Source organism: Chaetomium fimeti (assembly GCF_033439085.1).
Source record: "Chaetomium fimeti strain CBS 168.71 chromosome Unknown B0H64scaffold_14, whole genome shotgun sequence".
Classification (NCBI taxonomy): Eukaryota; Fungi; Ascomycota; class Sordariomycetes; order Sordariales; family Chaetomiaceae; genus Chaetomium; species Chaetomium fimeti.
In genome coordinates, this window is record NW_026944342.1 from 28,800 (window position 1) to 44,020 (window position 15,221).

Genomic DNA, 15,221 nt, shown 5'->3' on the forward strand with positions numbered 1-15,221 from the left:
TGCGTGAGGAATGTCGCGTATTTCCCAATTAGGCAATACCACGTACCGGAGGTACCGACGACAAGGTCCAACAACACAAAATATAAAGATCCCAGGAAAGAAGCAGAAAAGATCCGATCGGGGTCCCATCCCTTTACAAACCACAACACAACACTTAATAGAGGCACGAACACAATGTCCTACACCAAGTCCTTGCTCCTCGCCCTCGGCATCTCCGCTGTCCAGGCGGTCCCCAAGCCTCGAGGTGACGAGGGCATCCGATGGGGGAAGTGCGACATCGACACGCAGGGCCTACCAGTCGAGTGCGCCAAGCTTACCGTGCCGCTCGACTACTCTGACGACTCTTGCGAGGATACCCTGGACCTCGCCCTAATCCGGTACCCAGCGCAGAACGGACCCTCTCAGGGGACAATCATGCTCAACTTTGGCGGCCCCGGCCAAGACGGATTAAACAGCATGATCAGCTACGCGCCGATACAGGGACCGTAAGTGAACTTGAACTCACCATCCGACCGAGGCCTCTCCTCGGCTAACGAAGACCGGGACACTAGGGTTACAGGTGGCCAATTCGACCTTGTGAGCTGGGATCCCCGCGGGACCGGCCAGACCCTCCGCTTTGCCTGCTTCGAGCCGGAAGAAATCGGCGTGACGTTAGCCCATGAGCTCCCGGACGAGTCGCCCGAAGTCCGCCAGAGGGTCTGGGACGAGGCCGGCTACATCGCGGGGAACTGCAGCGAGCGGCTCAGTGAGACAGGTGACCTCGTGGGAACGGCTTTTACCGTGAGGGATATGTTCCAGATTGTCGACGCGCTCGGCGAGGATGGGATGCTGCGATACTGGGGTGAGTGTGAAGTGGGTTGTGCGGAACTGAGCGACGGGGGAACTGACTGGTTTACCAGGTATCTCCGGTGGCACTACGCTCGGCGCGACGGCTGCGGCCATGTTCCCTGACAGGATCGACAAAGTCATTCTCGACGGCGTTATGAACGCCCACGAATACTACCACAGCGTAGGGTACGAGACTTTGTCCAAACTCCCCTATCATACTTCGTGTCCTGACAACTAGAACAGAGAGACGAACATCGTCCTCACGGCCGACGATACCTTCCTAGGGTTTATCAACGCGTGTTTTGATAATCCCAAAAAGTGTCCCCTCGCCACCATCACAGACTCTCCTGATGCCGCGCTCAAGGTCATCGTCGACACTTTCGAGACGCTTAAGACGGAGCCGCTCCTCGTCCCTGTAGAGGACGCCGACCCTGTCGCCATTACCTATTCCATCGCCAATTCCTTCACCCTCAGCACACTCTATCGCCCCAACTCGTACCAGCTCCTCGCTAGCATTCTCACGGCCGTCGTCAAGAGGGACACAGTCGCGCTAGTGGAAGCCTTCTCGGGTGATGGTAGCCCGAGCGCCGTCCCGCAGCAGGGTCAGGCCGTCATGGGCATCCGCTGTGGCGACAAGATCCCGCGGGTGGACGATCTGTCAGACCTCGACGAGGTAGACGAAGACTTCCGCGAGACCAGCAAGTACTTCCCGGGTTTCGGCGTCGGCTACTACGTCTACGCGTGCGCGCAATGGGGCTTCGAGGCAAAGGAGCGCTACGAGGGCGACTTCCAAGTCCGTACATCGTCCCCGCTGCTGTTCATCGGGAACACATACGACCCTGTCACACCGCTCGCATCGGCGAGGAACATGAGCGCGGGCTTCGAGGGCTCCGTGGTGCTACAGCAGGACGGTTTCGGACACACCTCGATTGCGCAGACCTCGAACTGCACGAACGAGGCCATCGCAAAGTACTTCGCCGACGGGACGCTGCCGGAGGAGGGCACTGTTTGCGCGCCGAACCACCCACTTTTCGCAAACGATGAGGAGATCTAGGCCGGGGGTCGGGGGGCCCTCCAGGGGCTTCTATGGTACACCCTAGAGGGCTTTAATGGACTTGAGCCAAAAGCACGCTGGTAACCTGGCCTTGTTAGATGTGTACGATATGGTTAATCTACCTAGGTGGGGGTTAATGTAGATGGGAAGAATATAGTTGTAAGGTTGAGAGCTCCGTTTTGTAGCATCTTACCCTTGTGTTAGTGTCTTGAAACCTACGGAGTCTATTTCTGGGTCCTTCACCTCCAATGTTTCCATAAACCTTTGGTACATCCGTTCTAAAAGACCCGTTAAGCCAAGCTCCCCTGCGCCACCCCTGGAATTAACCATAGCAAGTACGCCTTTGAGATGCTTCTGGGCAATGGCATGCTCACCTGCCGTCACCTGGATGAGGAATTATCAGTCGTCACTTTCAGCGGAAACCACAGGCCAGTCGTGCCATGAGCTCAGGAAAGAGGTTACCTCGTCCAGCGCAAGGGCAATTGCTTTAGCAACCGTCAAAGTATTGACGGGAGTTGAAGTGTTGCTCATTTCTTGAAGCAGTGTCCGAAGGCATATCTGCTTATACTCCAGAGCCAAGCGTATAATGATGAGGTTGCTTGGCTGGACCTGCAGAATGTAGCGGCATGTACTGAGGAGAATAACGGCGACCATGAGCGTGTCATCTGTGATAGCGAGACCAACCCATTCTCGAAGGAGCTCAGTCTTGTGGTCTCCTGGACGGTCGAATAAGCCGCAGTGGCCAACAGTGAATGGTACGATGACGTGAACATCTGGAACCAGAGCAAGATTAGCAAACGGGTTGGAGGGTTGTGAACCTTGGCATGGGTCTGCCTCCCTTGCTCCGGTAAGGGAAATATAATTATGATGGACATACAGTGATTGAGGAGGAAATATTCCGTCGATGAGAGCGGTCTTGCCAAAGATGAGAACGGGTCTTTATTACTGTTGAGTACTTTGCTCAGGGGGGCCGAGATGGCTTCCCCGGATGCAGCAAAGACTCGGTTAACCGGGACACTCGCTCTCTCCTTTCTGTACTTTTCTGTTTCTTCGCGTCTCCTCTGGGCGTGCGCCTGGCGAAAGGCGTGTGAATAGGCCAATTTCTTGGATTTGGATGAAGGGGGTTCCGCCGGATTCGAGACAGCAACAAATCGGAACTGGCGGGCCATACTGGAAGCTTGACAGGGGAGAGAGATCCGGACAGCACTTGGCGTTAGCGAGGTGCGTCTCTGATGTTGCAGACAAAGTTTGAAGGTCAAAGAAATCCTCGAACACCCTCAGCACATTTGTCACACGCGGGACCGTGCCAAGATCAAGGATGAAGGTGCACGATCTTGGCGATGTCAAGCCTGGAGGAACGGCTCTCCGGCTTAGGAGGGAAAACTCGGCAAAGTTTGTCAGGCGGCAGTCCATGCCAAGATTTAGGATTACCCGATCGGGCTATTGCTCGACAAGATCTTTGCTTGGTGATGTGAATGAAGCCTGGGCCGTGCTGAACCACTCTTTAAACATGAGGTGAGATTCGGTCAAAATTTGTCAGACACCGGTCCGTACCAAGACTAAGGATTACCCGGTTTGGATGTAGCTATGTTTCGGCGATGTCAACACATCATGAACTGCTGGTATTGCTTGAAACAGGGTACGAGCAAAGTTGGGGGTACAAGCAGATCGCGGATGTTTAAAGAGTCACCAGAAAACATATAAAGGCCTGAGTCGAGGCTCTGAACCAACATTAATTTCCCTCCTTGCTATCCTCAGCTCTTCACATTTCTCGAACCCACCAAAGCATTACTTTCAGCTCTTCCAGCACCATGTCCTCTTTGACAACGTCCATTCCTGCTCGCTCCTGGGTCCTGGTGACCGGTGCCAGCGGCTTCCTCGCATCCCATGTTTGTCTTCAATTCCTGAAAAGGGGTTTCAAGGTCCGAGGTACTGTTCGGGATCCAACTCAATCTTCGTGGCTCTTGGAAGGTCGCTTCAAGCCATATGCCGACATCGGTGCCATCGAGCTCGTCTCTGTCCCTCACCTTGGCGCTGATGGCGCTTACGACGAGGCCATCAAAGGCGTTGCCGCCATTGTTCACACCGCCTACGTTACGAACATCGTCCCCGACCCCAACGACGTCATCACCCCCATGGTCGCTGGCGTGCGGTCGATCATGAATGCGGCTATCCGAGAGTCCTCGGTCAAAGTGGCCGTGTTTACCAGCAGCGCCGTTTCAACCTCGCCGCTTGCTCCTGGCATTGATAATGGCACCATCGGACGAGACTCCTGGAATGATGCGGTCCTTGAGGCTGCCTGGGCGCCACCGCCATATGGCATATCTCACGCCATGGCCAACTACCCTGCCAGCAAGCTAGCCGCCGAGAAGGAAGTTTGGAAATTTGTCGAGAACAATGACCTTCACTTCAATGTCAATGTCGTCTCTCCTGCAGGGTTGACTGGTGAGCCCCTCAACAAGAAGCACATTGAGGGGCCAGCCAACTGGGTGGTCCACGCCTATAGGGGCAACAAAACGGCGATGGACCCATTTCAAGCCTGTAAGAACTGCTCCTCCCGCGGGGCTTGGCTGAGCCGTGATCTGACCCTTTCGATAATAGCCTTTTATGGGGATGTGAAAGACGTGGCATTAGTCCATGTGGCGGCAGTTCTTGATCCCGAGGTCAAGGGCGCACGACTCCAATCTTGGGGTCATAGTACTCATTGGAATGAAGTACTCTCTGTACTACGCAGACTCCGTCCGCTGAAGAAGTTCGTCGACGACTACCCTGATCCGCATCATCTAAAGGTATCAGTCGATCAAACGGAAGCCGTGGCGCTTCTAAGGAAGTGGACCGACGAACCACACAAGAACGGATGGACTTCTTTGGAGGATAGTATCTTTTGGAACATTTCAAATCCATATCTCGAGGACTGAGATGGAGATAACCCTTAGTAGCACACTTTCAGTCTCCGTTCCTTCTAGTAGCTAGTTATCCAACGTCGGGAATCTGAACAGTGGGCGCTTCCAAACCCTATCGTAGCGCAAAGGATCAGTGTAGGCGTATTACATGACGCAACAGCCATGAGAGCCGGCATTTCGGTACTCCAGCCTTTTCTTGAGTTGCCACTGAATCTCAACGCAGCGACCAAGCCAGTGGAAAATCTCTAGGTCGAAGACCACTCGCGTATTTGTCGAGCACCAGCTTCGCTTGAGCCTCCGCGTCCGGCCCCCGGAGCAAAGAACAATTCAGCGCCAATATAACGTGCCGTAATTTCGGCGTGCACCTCCAGTCCGCCCGTGAACCAGAGCATAATATGCCGTCCTGTACTGTGTACGCTACGGGAACGCGTGTGGCATCGTGCATGAACGTCCCTTCCGAGACTTCGGTGACGCTCGTCCAAACCGCTCCCGCCGTGCTCGCAAACGGGGCTTAGGCCAAACTCAGATGATTGAAACCCGCCCCATGAAGCACGTCCGCCAATGTATGTGTGTGACAACATTGATAGCCTCATACACATCCGGAGTTCCATTATCGTCACCGCGAGGCTCAAAACAATCCGCAGTGGAAGCCACCATGCCCTCCGGGATACTCTCTCTCCGCGAATCCTCGACGACCCTATATTCCGGAAACGCATCCCACACGAGCACCGGGGCCGCGACCCTTACGTCTCGAAGTCGGTTTCAGAGCTTCAGCTCTGTAGTTAACGACTAAACTAACTATAGATTTAGTGTGCAGCCACAAGAAGGGTTCAATCAGGAGTATGGGCATGTAGCTTGGTAGGGTCCCCCTCGCCGACAGTCCTAAGAGGACCCTGAGCCCGTGCCGCAACCGTCGCCAGGATGTCGACAACGCTGCCCCCGGTGGTCAGGGAGGTGAACCACTGTACAGATTATACCCGAGCCCCTGCTAAGCACGTGGCAAATATTACCTTACGCAAGTCCAGCTGGTGCGTCAACACTGCCAATAACAGTGTGACCGTGACTCAAGTTACCTACCTGAGTTAAAATGTGAATCTCCTCGTCGCTAGCTTCCGCATTCTCGAGTATTTCCGCTGAGGCCGCGATGCCCGTCTCCATGCGAGTCGTCTCGACGAATGGCGCCACCCACGTTTTCTTCGATGTCGCTGCCGATGAACGAATGACGATCTTATTAGCCGGCTCCACGCCATGGTCGGTGTCATCAAGGGTCGCGGGGTTTGTCACACAAAATGATAGTCAACCTTCAATACCGCAGCTGCTCGCAATTACTAGGTAACCTTGAAATTGGCCCCCGTGAATCACTAGTATGCAAAATGTCGTCCAACTAGGCATGATCACACGCAAAAGGCTACATGGATGGTTGAAGGCTGACAAATGTAAGTGTTCACAGCCAATTTGTCATCGAAGGAAGCCAGCTATTTGTCATCGAACGAACCTCCGGCGCCTGTCAAAAAATGAGAAACCTTTTCGCTCGGCCTATAACACCTCGGCCGTGAAGCGCATTCAAAGCACAGTACCTACCTAGGTAGCTGTAGTCCACTACATTTCAAGCTGAACTCGATCCTAGGACCTAGATCCCCAACCACGAATTCCCCTACCGACACTTTCTCATTTGCAGCGCCTCCTTCGCCGCATACACCATGGCACCTACTACCATCCTCGTCACTGGTGGTAATCGTGGCCTCGGCTTGGGGCTCGTCAAGAAACTTGTCGCCTTGCCAAACCACGTAGGCCCTACGCCCGTTCTTATTAACCGTATCGCAAGCCGCTAACCTTGTAGCAGACCGTGATCGTCGCGAACAGGGACCCGCGTCACCCAACCTCGCAGGCACTCACCGAACTTCCCAGGGGCGACGGCAGCAAGCTGATCTTGGCTAAATATGACGCGAGTGTCGAGGGAGCTGCCTTTGACGCCGTGAAGCAGATCCAGGGAGAAGGGATCACGCACATCGATGTCGTCGTCGCAAACGCCGCCATCGCCAAGCTCTACCCCCTGGTGAAGGAGGCGAAGCGCAGCGACCTCCTGGAACATTATCATGTGAATGTTCTTGGTCCCGTGGAGCTCTATCAAGCTACCCGGGACTTACTAGAGAAGTCTCCCGGCAAGCCCATGTTCACGATCTTGGGATCTGCTGCCGGCGCTCTTGGGTGAGCTCTTCCTTCAGGGGCGGTGCTGCCGCATAGGATGGCAAATGCTAACGGATCATCGCGTAGACGGCAACCGCTAGTCCCGAACGCGGTCTATGGGCCGTCGAAGGCGGCAGTAACCTGGTACGGTGTTAGGCTCAATGCCGAGGACGAGTGGTTGAACACCTTTGTCATTGATCCTGGCTGGGTACAGACCGACATGGGTAATGGAGCCGCCAATCTCTTCGGCATTGCTGAGGCTCCCACAACGGAGGAAGACTCTGTCAATGGCATTTTCAAGCTCGTTACGACGGCAACTAAGGAGAAGTACGGCGGCAAAGTGGTTCTATATACGGGCGAAGTCCAAGTGTTCTAGACTGAGGGTAAGGATAATGGCCAGCTTAGCATCGCTCGCCAGGCTTCTTTTGTATATAGATCTGGCAAAACAGGGTTCACAAAAGTGATTGAAACCCCTTAGCGTTCCCCAACTCGGCACCCCTAACCTCGAAGCCTTGCCATGAATGAATCTCAGGGTGGGTTGTTATAGCAAGGTTCTCTACAATGCATCCAGACACGAAACCCTTTAAGCTGAGTATAAACAATCGCCCTGCGCTTTGACTATCAGTACGATTCCACAGTTGTCACAGCCTTAAAATCGTGAATCTAGTAACGGAAAGACTGGTTCTTCGCAATATGCCCTCCAGTTACACAACTATTTGTTATCTTCCCTCTTATATCGTCTTTCAAGGGCTCCTCCCTTAGTCGACGCGCCAGAGTTCGCCATTTTCCTGGGCCTCGGCAACAAGCTTATCGTAGATGGCCACCTTCTCCTCATACTCCTTAACAAGGTCGTCAGCGCGCTTTGACTGAGTGTCGCCACCAAAAGCCCTAACAGCCGCATAGTAGACTTCGGCCAAAGCTTCGCAAACACCCCTCACGCTGCTGTTACGGCATTGGTAGTAGAGACTGCATCTAGCGTTAGCATCTCCCGCCCTGGGAGGGTATCTAGATTGAAGTGGAAGGAATAGACGGACTCGGTCTTGAATTGGTTGTCGACCTTCAGTTTACCGGCATCTGTGAACCTGTTCTGGTCTTTGTAGTTGCGATACCCGAAATCGTGCCGGTGGCAGGCTGGGAGAAAGGGAAAGCCGAACGGGTTGTCGGGGGACGAGGTGCAGCCGTTGGAGTCCCAGTTTAGTGTGGCGGGGTCGCGGGCATTGCGGCGGGAAGTGAAGGTAGGAAGTGTGATGCTGTAGAGGTATTGATCGGTGATCTGGCCGGTTGTCTGCCGCTGGACAAGAGTGGCGTCGGCGCCACTCGGAGCAGGAAGGGCCAGAGCCGACGAGGCCAGGCAGAGGATGCTTGCGAGGAACTTCATTGTAGCGTCGTGAGGCCTGTGAACACCGCAATGTGATGGCGAATGAGCTACTACAGTCCAGTCTAGTGGCGGCTCACCAATATCGAGATTACGAAGTCTATTAAATAATTCCCAAACTCTGTTCCTTCAACAACTCAGGTCCTTCGCAGTCTGAAAAAGGACACCGAGATGGTACGGCCAAACATGGGTCCAAGGGACATCGGGCGGCGGCGCCATCGCAACCTGCCTTATCGAGAAGTGCTTACCGAGGCGATGTGGGTTGGCGATGGCACGTCCGACGAAGACCGAATTGCTTTGCCGCCCTCCCCCATCAACCACCAGCCTGTAAGAAGGCACTATTCCATCACACCAGCACCAAAATTGGACGTTGATCACCACGTTGAATGCTGCTTTGAGCGAACATCGATGCGTTGCTGCAGAGGGTGGCCGCGCTGGTGACGGTGGTTGGCTCCCCTCATCAAGAGCCAAGGTATCGCCGAGCCGATGCTGCTGACCAGTCGTCGGCCTGAAAAAGGAACCGCAACATGGGTGGTTCTTGGGAAACCAGCGAGACTTGGCTGACATGACCCCCGCTCCCCCGCACTCGAGTTACCGCAGCAGCAAAGACCTGGAACACGGCAGCAGCCGATGGGAAAATCCAGGTTGTGCTGACTGCCAAGTCGGCCTTTTAGAAGCGTGCCTAGGGGGAAGCGCCAGAAACCCACCCGCGGCGCCCCTCTCGTGCAGAAGGAGATCGCCAATGCTGCTGTCGCCCGGACGCTGTCGACTCGGTTTCTTTTCATGGTTTCCAATGTTCCAGTACTTGGGGGTTGCGTGGGTCTGGGATTTTTACCCATTTACCCCCTACTCCGTAGGGGGGGCGAAAACTGTGGGACACGACAAAAAACCTGGGACACTTAATCCCACAACGCGTGAAAACATACCCATTTTCCCATACAAATCCATACTTCGAAATACATTCCATATCCACTACAATCGTATCTGGTATATCTCAAGCCCTTTTTACCATCTACTAGTATATACCGGTAGGCCTACTAGGCCTTTTACTAATTACTGGCCTATAGCCCATTTCGCCAATTGTACGACGTACCCCCCCCCCCTGTAACGCAACATCCCTATTATAACCTGCCCCGAAGCTCCCTATACGCTAGTTAATGGATTGCGCGCCGCGAATGCTATTCTTCGAAGCGAACGGTGAACTCGGTCTGGCCATTCTCTTTCAGTTCGATAAGCGGCTCGACAATACGGATCTTCAAAAAGCGCTGTTACGTATTGTACGAAGGTATTGTATGCTGGGCTATCTAGGGATTCCCCCCTAGACCCTAGACGGCCCTATATACTTACTTATACCGAGGAGAATGCGATATAGGTATATATCATCTTTTACTACTATAGATACTTCCTAGTATTACCTGAAATAGTTATCTATATAGCTAACAAGCTATACAAACTATATAGGATAACAGGTAAGCCCCTAATAGCCCGGTAGCTATAGTAGTTTATAGATAATAACCTAGACCTCCTCTCTAAGAAGTATACTATAGTTAATATCAAATAACGCCTCTTTAAACTGAATTATAACTCTATTAACGAATAGTTTAATCAGTATAAAGCTATACTAGCAAAGTTCAAGATCTAGGTATATAATATCTAGAATACCGATAAAGTAGGTACTTACATTAGGGTAGTAAGAAGTAGTACTATTAGGGTTATTATCTTATATAAGATAGTTAAATATAAGGTTAATTTTGTTAAGAGCTATCTAATTATTAATACTAACTATCTTCTAGCTAGAGATTAGTAATCTGGCTAATAGAGAGTCTTATACCCTGATCGCCTTAGTTAGTATAATAGGTAAATGGATCCCTCTATATACTATCTTTAAGATTAATCCTACCGAAGAGTTTATTAATAATAACCTCAACAATACAATCTGCTTTACTAAGTCCCCGACCGGCTTCTTAAACGCTAAGCTTACTATAGACTGGCTTAAGCTCTTTAATCGCTATTCCTTTAAATACTCAACCTCCTTTCTAGAATACTCCTTTGAGGAATGGTTCGGATACAACAAATATAGCAATTCTCCTTAGACTAGTATAAAGGTTTCAGACCCTACCTATACTATAGACGTAAGGATAAACTATAGTGTAATACGAGTATACCAACTACTTATTATCGATAGCTTCAGTAGGTACTATAACCCGGCTATTCGTAACTATATAGCAGTATTCGACATCGAGATTATAGACCTTCCTACCCACAGTATCTACGTTATATAGCTACTCGATATTAGTATATTCTCGCCCCTGAAGGCCGCCTACTAAAGGATCTTATAGGAGTTTATTTATAGCAGGGAGTTTACATTTATATAGGCTGACTTTATTCAGCATCTAGATATATATTCCCTTTCCCAATCTTAACTTCTATTACTAACTAACTAATATAGTAGATTACTAATATAGGTATAGCGGTCTATAATATAATAAATAGGTTTAAAGATACTAGTATCTAGCCTATTAACCGCTAAAGGGTCTTATACTAGATTAAAGTTAAATAGCCTACTATAATAGAGCCAGCCCTCTTTATTTTATTACCAAAGGAGTAGCAGTTTACCGAAGCTATCCAAACAACAGACTATATTACTACTAAATACTTCAATCTATTTAGTTCGCCTACCTATATACACTTCCAGTTTATCTCCAGCACTACCTACAAAACTATTCTTTTATTCAACTACATATAAGAAGCCAAGCGGGCTAACCAGGTATATAAAGAGAACCTCTTAAAGAAGATATAGTACCGAGTATATAAGATACCTATAGATGGCGATTCGCTAAGTCTTTTGAAGGTAGAACTAACTGAACTAGCCGTGTAGAGGGCCGCTAGAGAATAGGAGGCTGACCGAGTTTAACAACGCCGGGCTGTTAAATCTAAGAGTAAAACTATTGAAGAGTTAAAAGCGATATAGCATATAGATCCAGTTAACAGAAAGGGCAAGCTCTTCTAGCTAGATTAGCTTGAATAGTATAAGTATAACTAGGAAGACTTCATCCCATTTAACGATAATTACGTTTTGGCTATACTAGCTAAATTAAACCCTTGTAAAGATAGGTAGGAGATTGATCTTATACTACTCGATTTACCCCCGATTTTCAACTTTAATAATAGGATAATATAGTACCCGCTTATCGAGCTCAGCCCAGTAGATTCGGATAAAGAAGTTAAGATCTTCCTAGGTAGGAATAACAATATAGAGATAAGGGATAACGATACCCTCAGTCTGGGAGACAACAATACCCTCAGTCTAGGAGATAGCGATACCCTCAGTACTGGGGATGGCGATGCCCTCAGTACTGGGGATGGCGATGCCCCTAATACAGAAGATGGCAATACCCTCAGTCCCTCTGTTCAAAGACTGGCCGCCTTAGCCGCACCTACACCCACTGCAACAGAGGCGTCGAAGTTAACTGTATATCAATGTATTATACGGAACGCCTTCAACCGCAACATAACCTTCAAGGGTATACAGGCGTGTAGGGCGCTTGAACAGAGCCAACAAGCGGCTGAATCGCTTGAATAAACGATAAAACGCAGATTCAGCTAAATCGTTCAAAAACGTAATAAAAAACAGTATCTACAGTTTTGTTTTTACGTAGAGATAGCTGTTGATGGGGGTTTAGGGGGGGGGGGCTGTAGGAGGGCTTTCTTACTCAGGGCCGCGCGCCAGTCAATTAGAACTAATTCAACTACTGTAAAGATTGATCCTCCTATCAATTCTGGTCAATTTACACTACTGCGAATAGCTTTAATATCATTGTATCATTGTATGTTGAGGTTGCAAGTGGCGCCCACGTACAGATCTCCTGCAAAAATGGGTGGCCGAGTGTCCCAGGTTTTTTGTCGTGTCCCACAGTTTTCGCCCCCCCCTACGGAGTAGGGGGTAAATGGGTAAAAATCCCAGACCCACGCAACCCCCAAGTAATAGTTCCGACTGAGTCCAATGTTGCCGGGTTCGAGAAGCGCCAAGGCCTCATCCGTAGAACTTACCTACTTACCTGAACTACCTACCTCGTGAGAGCCCGGCCCGAATGCCAGGAGGCTTGAACTTGTCCTCGGCTAGTTTGAATCGACAGCGGACGGCTCCGACACCATTGGGGGTTATTCATCTGCTCGTAACGACGACAAGCAACTCGGGTGAAACATGATTTGACCGAATCCTTGTTTGGCGCTAGCATTTGACCATCAAGGGGACATCAACTGCGAATGGGGCAGCGCCCGAGGACGTGAGTCCTGCTATGACACTACCTATCTCTAGATGAATCAAATAGATAGGTACCCCTGGTGCAGAATACGACAAGCCTTCGGTGCCTTCGACAAGCTCAAACTCGAACGGGATGTTCAGAAAGCGACGTGGGCACGATGCAATTTCCGATGAAATATCTCTCACAGCAGAGGAACGAACAGGCACACGCCGGTGCGCTCCCAGCTGCCCTCAAAGTCCGCCTCAGGGGGAGACACGATGGAGATCGCGGGTCTGCATGGGTCGTCTATTCATAGCGTTAAGATGGCCCGGATGTCACATCGACCCCCGCCCCCACCCTTACAAATCTGACCTCGGCAGCGGAGGCCAACAATGGGAACGACCAGGCTAGTGGTACCTTGACTGATCATCTAAACTATATTGTTGCATTAATACTGTGTAATTAGGTTGTATGTCCACCTTGATGGAGAAGTCTAGGAGCGTCGAGAAAACGCCGAGCCGCGCAAAGCATCTTCCCCCAAAACTAATAACCGTGGGAAGAATATCATTTGTCGGTCTCTGGTTTTGTTGACTCGTTCCATCGAGAGTAGATGAGGAGCAAGCTCGCTTAGAGTGCTAAACTCATCGCTATGCTTCTCGTTGGTCGCCGTCGGCTTTCCTGCTCCGTTATACGCGCTCCGGGCCACTATATCGATATTTTCTCTGGGCCTTGACGCACACCTACGGGCCCTGATCACTGCTCTTCCTTTTCCCGCCCTTCGATCAACTTCTCTTTCTCTCCCTGGCTCTCTTCATCTTCAGGCCTTCGTCGGGCTTGTGCGAAGCTAAGTAGAGAGTCTAACCATTCCCGCCAGCTCAGAGTTTCGGGGGGCGGCGGGCCGGGGAGCGTGAGCTGGAAGCCGTATCGGTTCGCTAGATCCTGCGCAATGGACGTCATCTGCGCCCGACGGTGCCAATTCCCGACGAACTTCGGGAGAAACCAATTGACGTCGAGTGACAACTTGCGCTGTAACCGATCTGTTCCCCTGGTGGGAACTTCGGCGATCATCTCTTGGAGAATCCCGGTATATCCCGTGCACCCTTGCCTCCAGGCCTCGGCGCTAACTGGCTTTCGACGAGTGTGGTAGTAGTACAGCATTGTGGCGGCATCCCAAACATGGTATTCGTGCATCCAGAGTCCACCTCTCTCTAGCATATCGACGGTCAAGTCCCATGCCCTCTCATCCAGAATAGCGTGTCCTTGTTTCCAACGCCATGCAGTAGCGGTGAGAAAGCTAGAAAACCTCTCGAAACTCCATACAGCATCCCGTTTGAAGCGTGCAAAACAAAACTCTAGAAGCGAACGCGTTGATCCAAAGGGTGGGTCATCTATCAGAAGCATGAGCTCAACCACAGTCTACAGGAGAGCAAGAGAGTGAGAGAGACTAACCGAGACTCATAGATCCGAAAAGTAGCTTAGCTAGAAACCCGTAATCAATAAGAAGCATAAGCTCAATCATAGGGGAGGATCCAAGATGACCAGGCCGCAGCTCAAAGTTTGGACTGATGGTATTCGTAGCATCCGCCAAGATGTCGGCGTTGCTAACTTCGAGCTCGCCATCGTCACTCATCCATTCCATGTCGTAGATGATGGCGCCGATAGCCTGAAAGACATTTTCCGTCCTAGCAGGCCTCTTCCAGTTCTTCTCGCTCCTAGCGACGCGCCTGGACGCGAGGAGGCTGTCGGCCGGGGAAGCCCCTACGCGGCGAATGGCAGCCTGCATTTTGATCGTCGTCCGGTCCAGAGTCTCGCGTGGGCGGCCAGCCTTCACGACTCCGACGGCGCCCACACACAGGTATGGGCGCAAGGTGAGTTGTTTTGGGCCTCCACCGCCTCCAAAGCACGGACAGGGGCAGATGAGCCTCTTGAGCCCCCGAAGGTCTTCCTGGCTAAAGTCTAGATTATTTCTTTTGGTGTCCGGATCGTCTTTGACGGAGTCTAGATGATCTCTGCCAAAGTCCAAATCAGGAGAGTCCTGGCGGTCGTTGCTGGGATGTTCGGAGTCGCGGGGCTCCAAGGCAGGGGCCGTTCTACTTGCCGTGACCTTCCCAACAGCAGCTGTCATGATGTTGAGAGGGGTGCCGCATTGAGGGCAGCTTGAAGTCATGTTGAACAGCCTGGGTAACTTAGGCGCTTGGTTGATAGGCGGCGGTATGGATGAATTAGCAGAAAGGGGGCATTTTAAACGAGCGCCTCATGAGTCAAAGCTAATACCTAGGTTACCTTGTCCATCGTAGCTTTAGGGAGTGTGAATGATCACATCGGGCTGATCGGTGACGTAACACTACAGGTACCTAGGTACGTATCTTTCGACTTTGGGCTACTGGTTGTTGGAGCCGGGACTACCGGCCTTATCATCCCTCCATTAAAGCCTGGTTGCTGTCAGGTTCGTCATTACGGTAGGCACTGCGGAGGACGTTACTACAAACCTTGCAAATCGTCGCTGAACCACACATTCTAGCCGCTAGATGCAGTAGGGTCTCTCCTATTGCCGACTGTTACGAGCTAATTAAGGAACCGTCTGTTTCTATACCTGAACTCAGACTTGATGGTGTTACTATGTCCGCTTA

General features: G+C 51.1%; 7 protein-coding genes across 7 annotated transcripts; 4 read left to right on the forward strand and 3 right to left on the reverse strand.

The window, feature by feature from the left end:
* Positions 1-174: 174 nt before the first annotated feature.
* On the forward strand, positions 175-1,882 carry B0H64DRAFT_332515 (TAP-like protein-domain-containing protein; the record flags this gene model as incomplete). Its single annotated transcript, XM_062801053.1, has 4 exons — positions 175-485; positions 552-841; positions 900-1,014; positions 1,072-1,882. The coding sequence occupies 4 exons, from the start codon at positions 175-177 to the stop codon at positions 1,880-1,882; spliced, it is 1,527 nt and encodes a 508-aa protein (XP_062653730.1).
* A 56-nt stretch (positions 1,883-1,938) lies between these two features.
* On the reverse strand, positions 1,939-3,235 carry B0H64DRAFT_60783 (uncharacterized protein). Its single transcript, XM_062808499.1, has 4 exons — positions 2,760-3,235; positions 2,345-2,655; positions 2,126-2,266; positions 1,939-2,070 (listed from the first exon to the last, which is right to left on the reverse strand). Exons 1-4 carry the CDS (start codon positions 3,049-3,051, stop codon positions 2,005-2,007), a joined length of 810 nt encoding a protein of 269 aa, XP_062653731.1. The 5' UTR covers positions 3,052-3,235; the 3' UTR covers positions 1,939-2,004.
* Positions 3,236-3,693: 458 nt separating this feature from the next.
* Positions 3,694-4,800, forward strand: B0H64DRAFT_421083 (putative aldehyde reductase 2; the record flags this gene model as incomplete). The annotated part of the gene is made up of 2 exons (XM_062805509.1): positions 3,694-4,423; positions 4,484-4,800. The coding sequence occupies 2 exons, from the start codon at positions 3,694-3,696 to the stop codon at positions 4,798-4,800; spliced, it is 1,047 nt and encodes a 348-aa protein (XP_062653732.1).
* Positions 4,801-6,011: 1,211 nt separating this feature from the next.
* On the forward strand, positions 6,012-7,627 carry B0H64DRAFT_60796 (uncharacterized protein). Its single transcript, XM_062808500.1, has 4 exons — positions 6,012-6,117; positions 6,227-6,572; positions 6,629-6,993; positions 7,060-7,627. Exons 2-4 carry the CDS (start codon positions 6,486-6,488, stop codon positions 7,346-7,348), a joined length of 741 nt encoding a protein of 246 aa, XP_062653733.1. The 5' UTR covers positions 6,012-6,117; positions 6,227-6,485; the 3' UTR covers positions 7,349-7,627.
* A 103-nt stretch (positions 7,628-7,730) lies between these two features.
* B0H64DRAFT_378763 (prokaryotic phospholipase A2-domain-containing protein) lies at positions 7,731-8,350 on the reverse strand (the record flags this gene model as incomplete). The annotated part of the gene is made up of 2 exons (XM_062802604.1): positions 7,731-7,914; positions 8,007-8,350. The coding sequence occupies 2 exons, from the start codon at positions 8,348-8,350 to the stop codon at positions 7,731-7,733; spliced, it is 528 nt and encodes a 175-aa protein (XP_062653734.1).
* A 662-nt stretch (positions 8,351-9,012) lies between these two features.
* On the forward strand, positions 9,013-9,704 carry B0H64DRAFT_60827 (uncharacterized protein). Its single transcript, XM_062808501.1, has 2 exons — positions 9,013-9,334; positions 9,415-9,704. Exons 1-2 carry the CDS (start codon positions 9,090-9,092, stop codon positions 9,503-9,505), a joined length of 336 nt encoding a protein of 111 aa, XP_062653735.1. The 5' UTR covers positions 9,013-9,089; the 3' UTR covers positions 9,506-9,704.
* Positions 9,705-13,036: 3,332 nt separating this feature from the next.
* On the reverse strand, positions 13,037-14,882 carry B0H64DRAFT_436785 (uncharacterized protein). Its single transcript, XM_062806205.1, has 2 exons — positions 14,041-14,882; positions 13,037-13,979 (listed from the first exon to the last, which is right to left on the reverse strand). Exons 1-2 carry the CDS (start codon positions 14,756-14,758, stop codon positions 13,345-13,347), a joined length of 1,353 nt encoding a protein of 450 aa, XP_062653736.1. The 5' UTR covers positions 14,759-14,882; the 3' UTR covers positions 13,037-13,344.
* Positions 14,883-15,221: the final 339 nt, after the last annotated feature.

Excerpts from the sequence above, each read along its gene's own strand:
- B0H64DRAFT_436785 (XM_062806205.1), bottom strand. The coding sequence starts at position 14,758 with ATGACTTCAAGCTGCCCTCAATGCGGCACCCCTCTCAACATCATGACA. Across the intron at positions 13,980-14,040 it reads TTTCGGATCTATGAGTCTCG|ATGACCCACCCTTTGGATCA; the intron begins GTTAGTCTCTCT and ends TGCTTCTGATAG.
- B0H64DRAFT_60796 (XM_062808500.1), top strand. The coding sequence starts at position 6,486 with ATGGCACCTACTACCATCCTCGTCACTGGTGGTAATCGTGGCCTCGGC. Across the intron at positions 6,573-6,628 it reads TTGTCGCCTTGCCAAACCAC|ACCGTGATCGTCGCGAACAG; the intron begins GTAGGCCCTACG and ends ACCTTGTAGCAG. Across the intron at positions 6,994-7,059 it reads TCTGCTGCCGGCGCTCTTGG|ACGGCAACCGCTAGTCCCGA; the intron begins GTGAGCTCTTCC and ends ATCATCGCGTAG.
- B0H64DRAFT_60783 (XM_062808499.1), bottom strand. The coding sequence starts at position 3,051 with ATGGCCCGCCAGTTCCGATTTGTTGCTGTCTCGAATCCGGCGGAACCC. Across the intron at positions 2,656-2,759 it reads ATATTTCCTCCTCAATCACT|ATGTTCACGTCATCGTACCA; the intron begins GTATGTCCATCA and ends CTCTGGTTCCAG. Across the intron at positions 2,071-2,125 it reads GGTTTATGGAAACATTGGAG|ATGCTACAAAACGGAGCTCT; the intron begins GTGAAGGACCCA and ends CACAAGGGTAAG.
- B0H64DRAFT_60827 (XM_062808501.1), top strand. The coding sequence starts at position 9,090 with ATGCTGCTGTCGCCCGGACGCTGTCGACTCGGTTTCTTTTCATGGTTT. Across the intron at positions 9,335-9,414 it reads ATCCACTACAATCGTATCTG|CCCATTTCGCCAATTGTACG; the intron begins GTATATCTCAAG and ends ACTGGCCTATAG.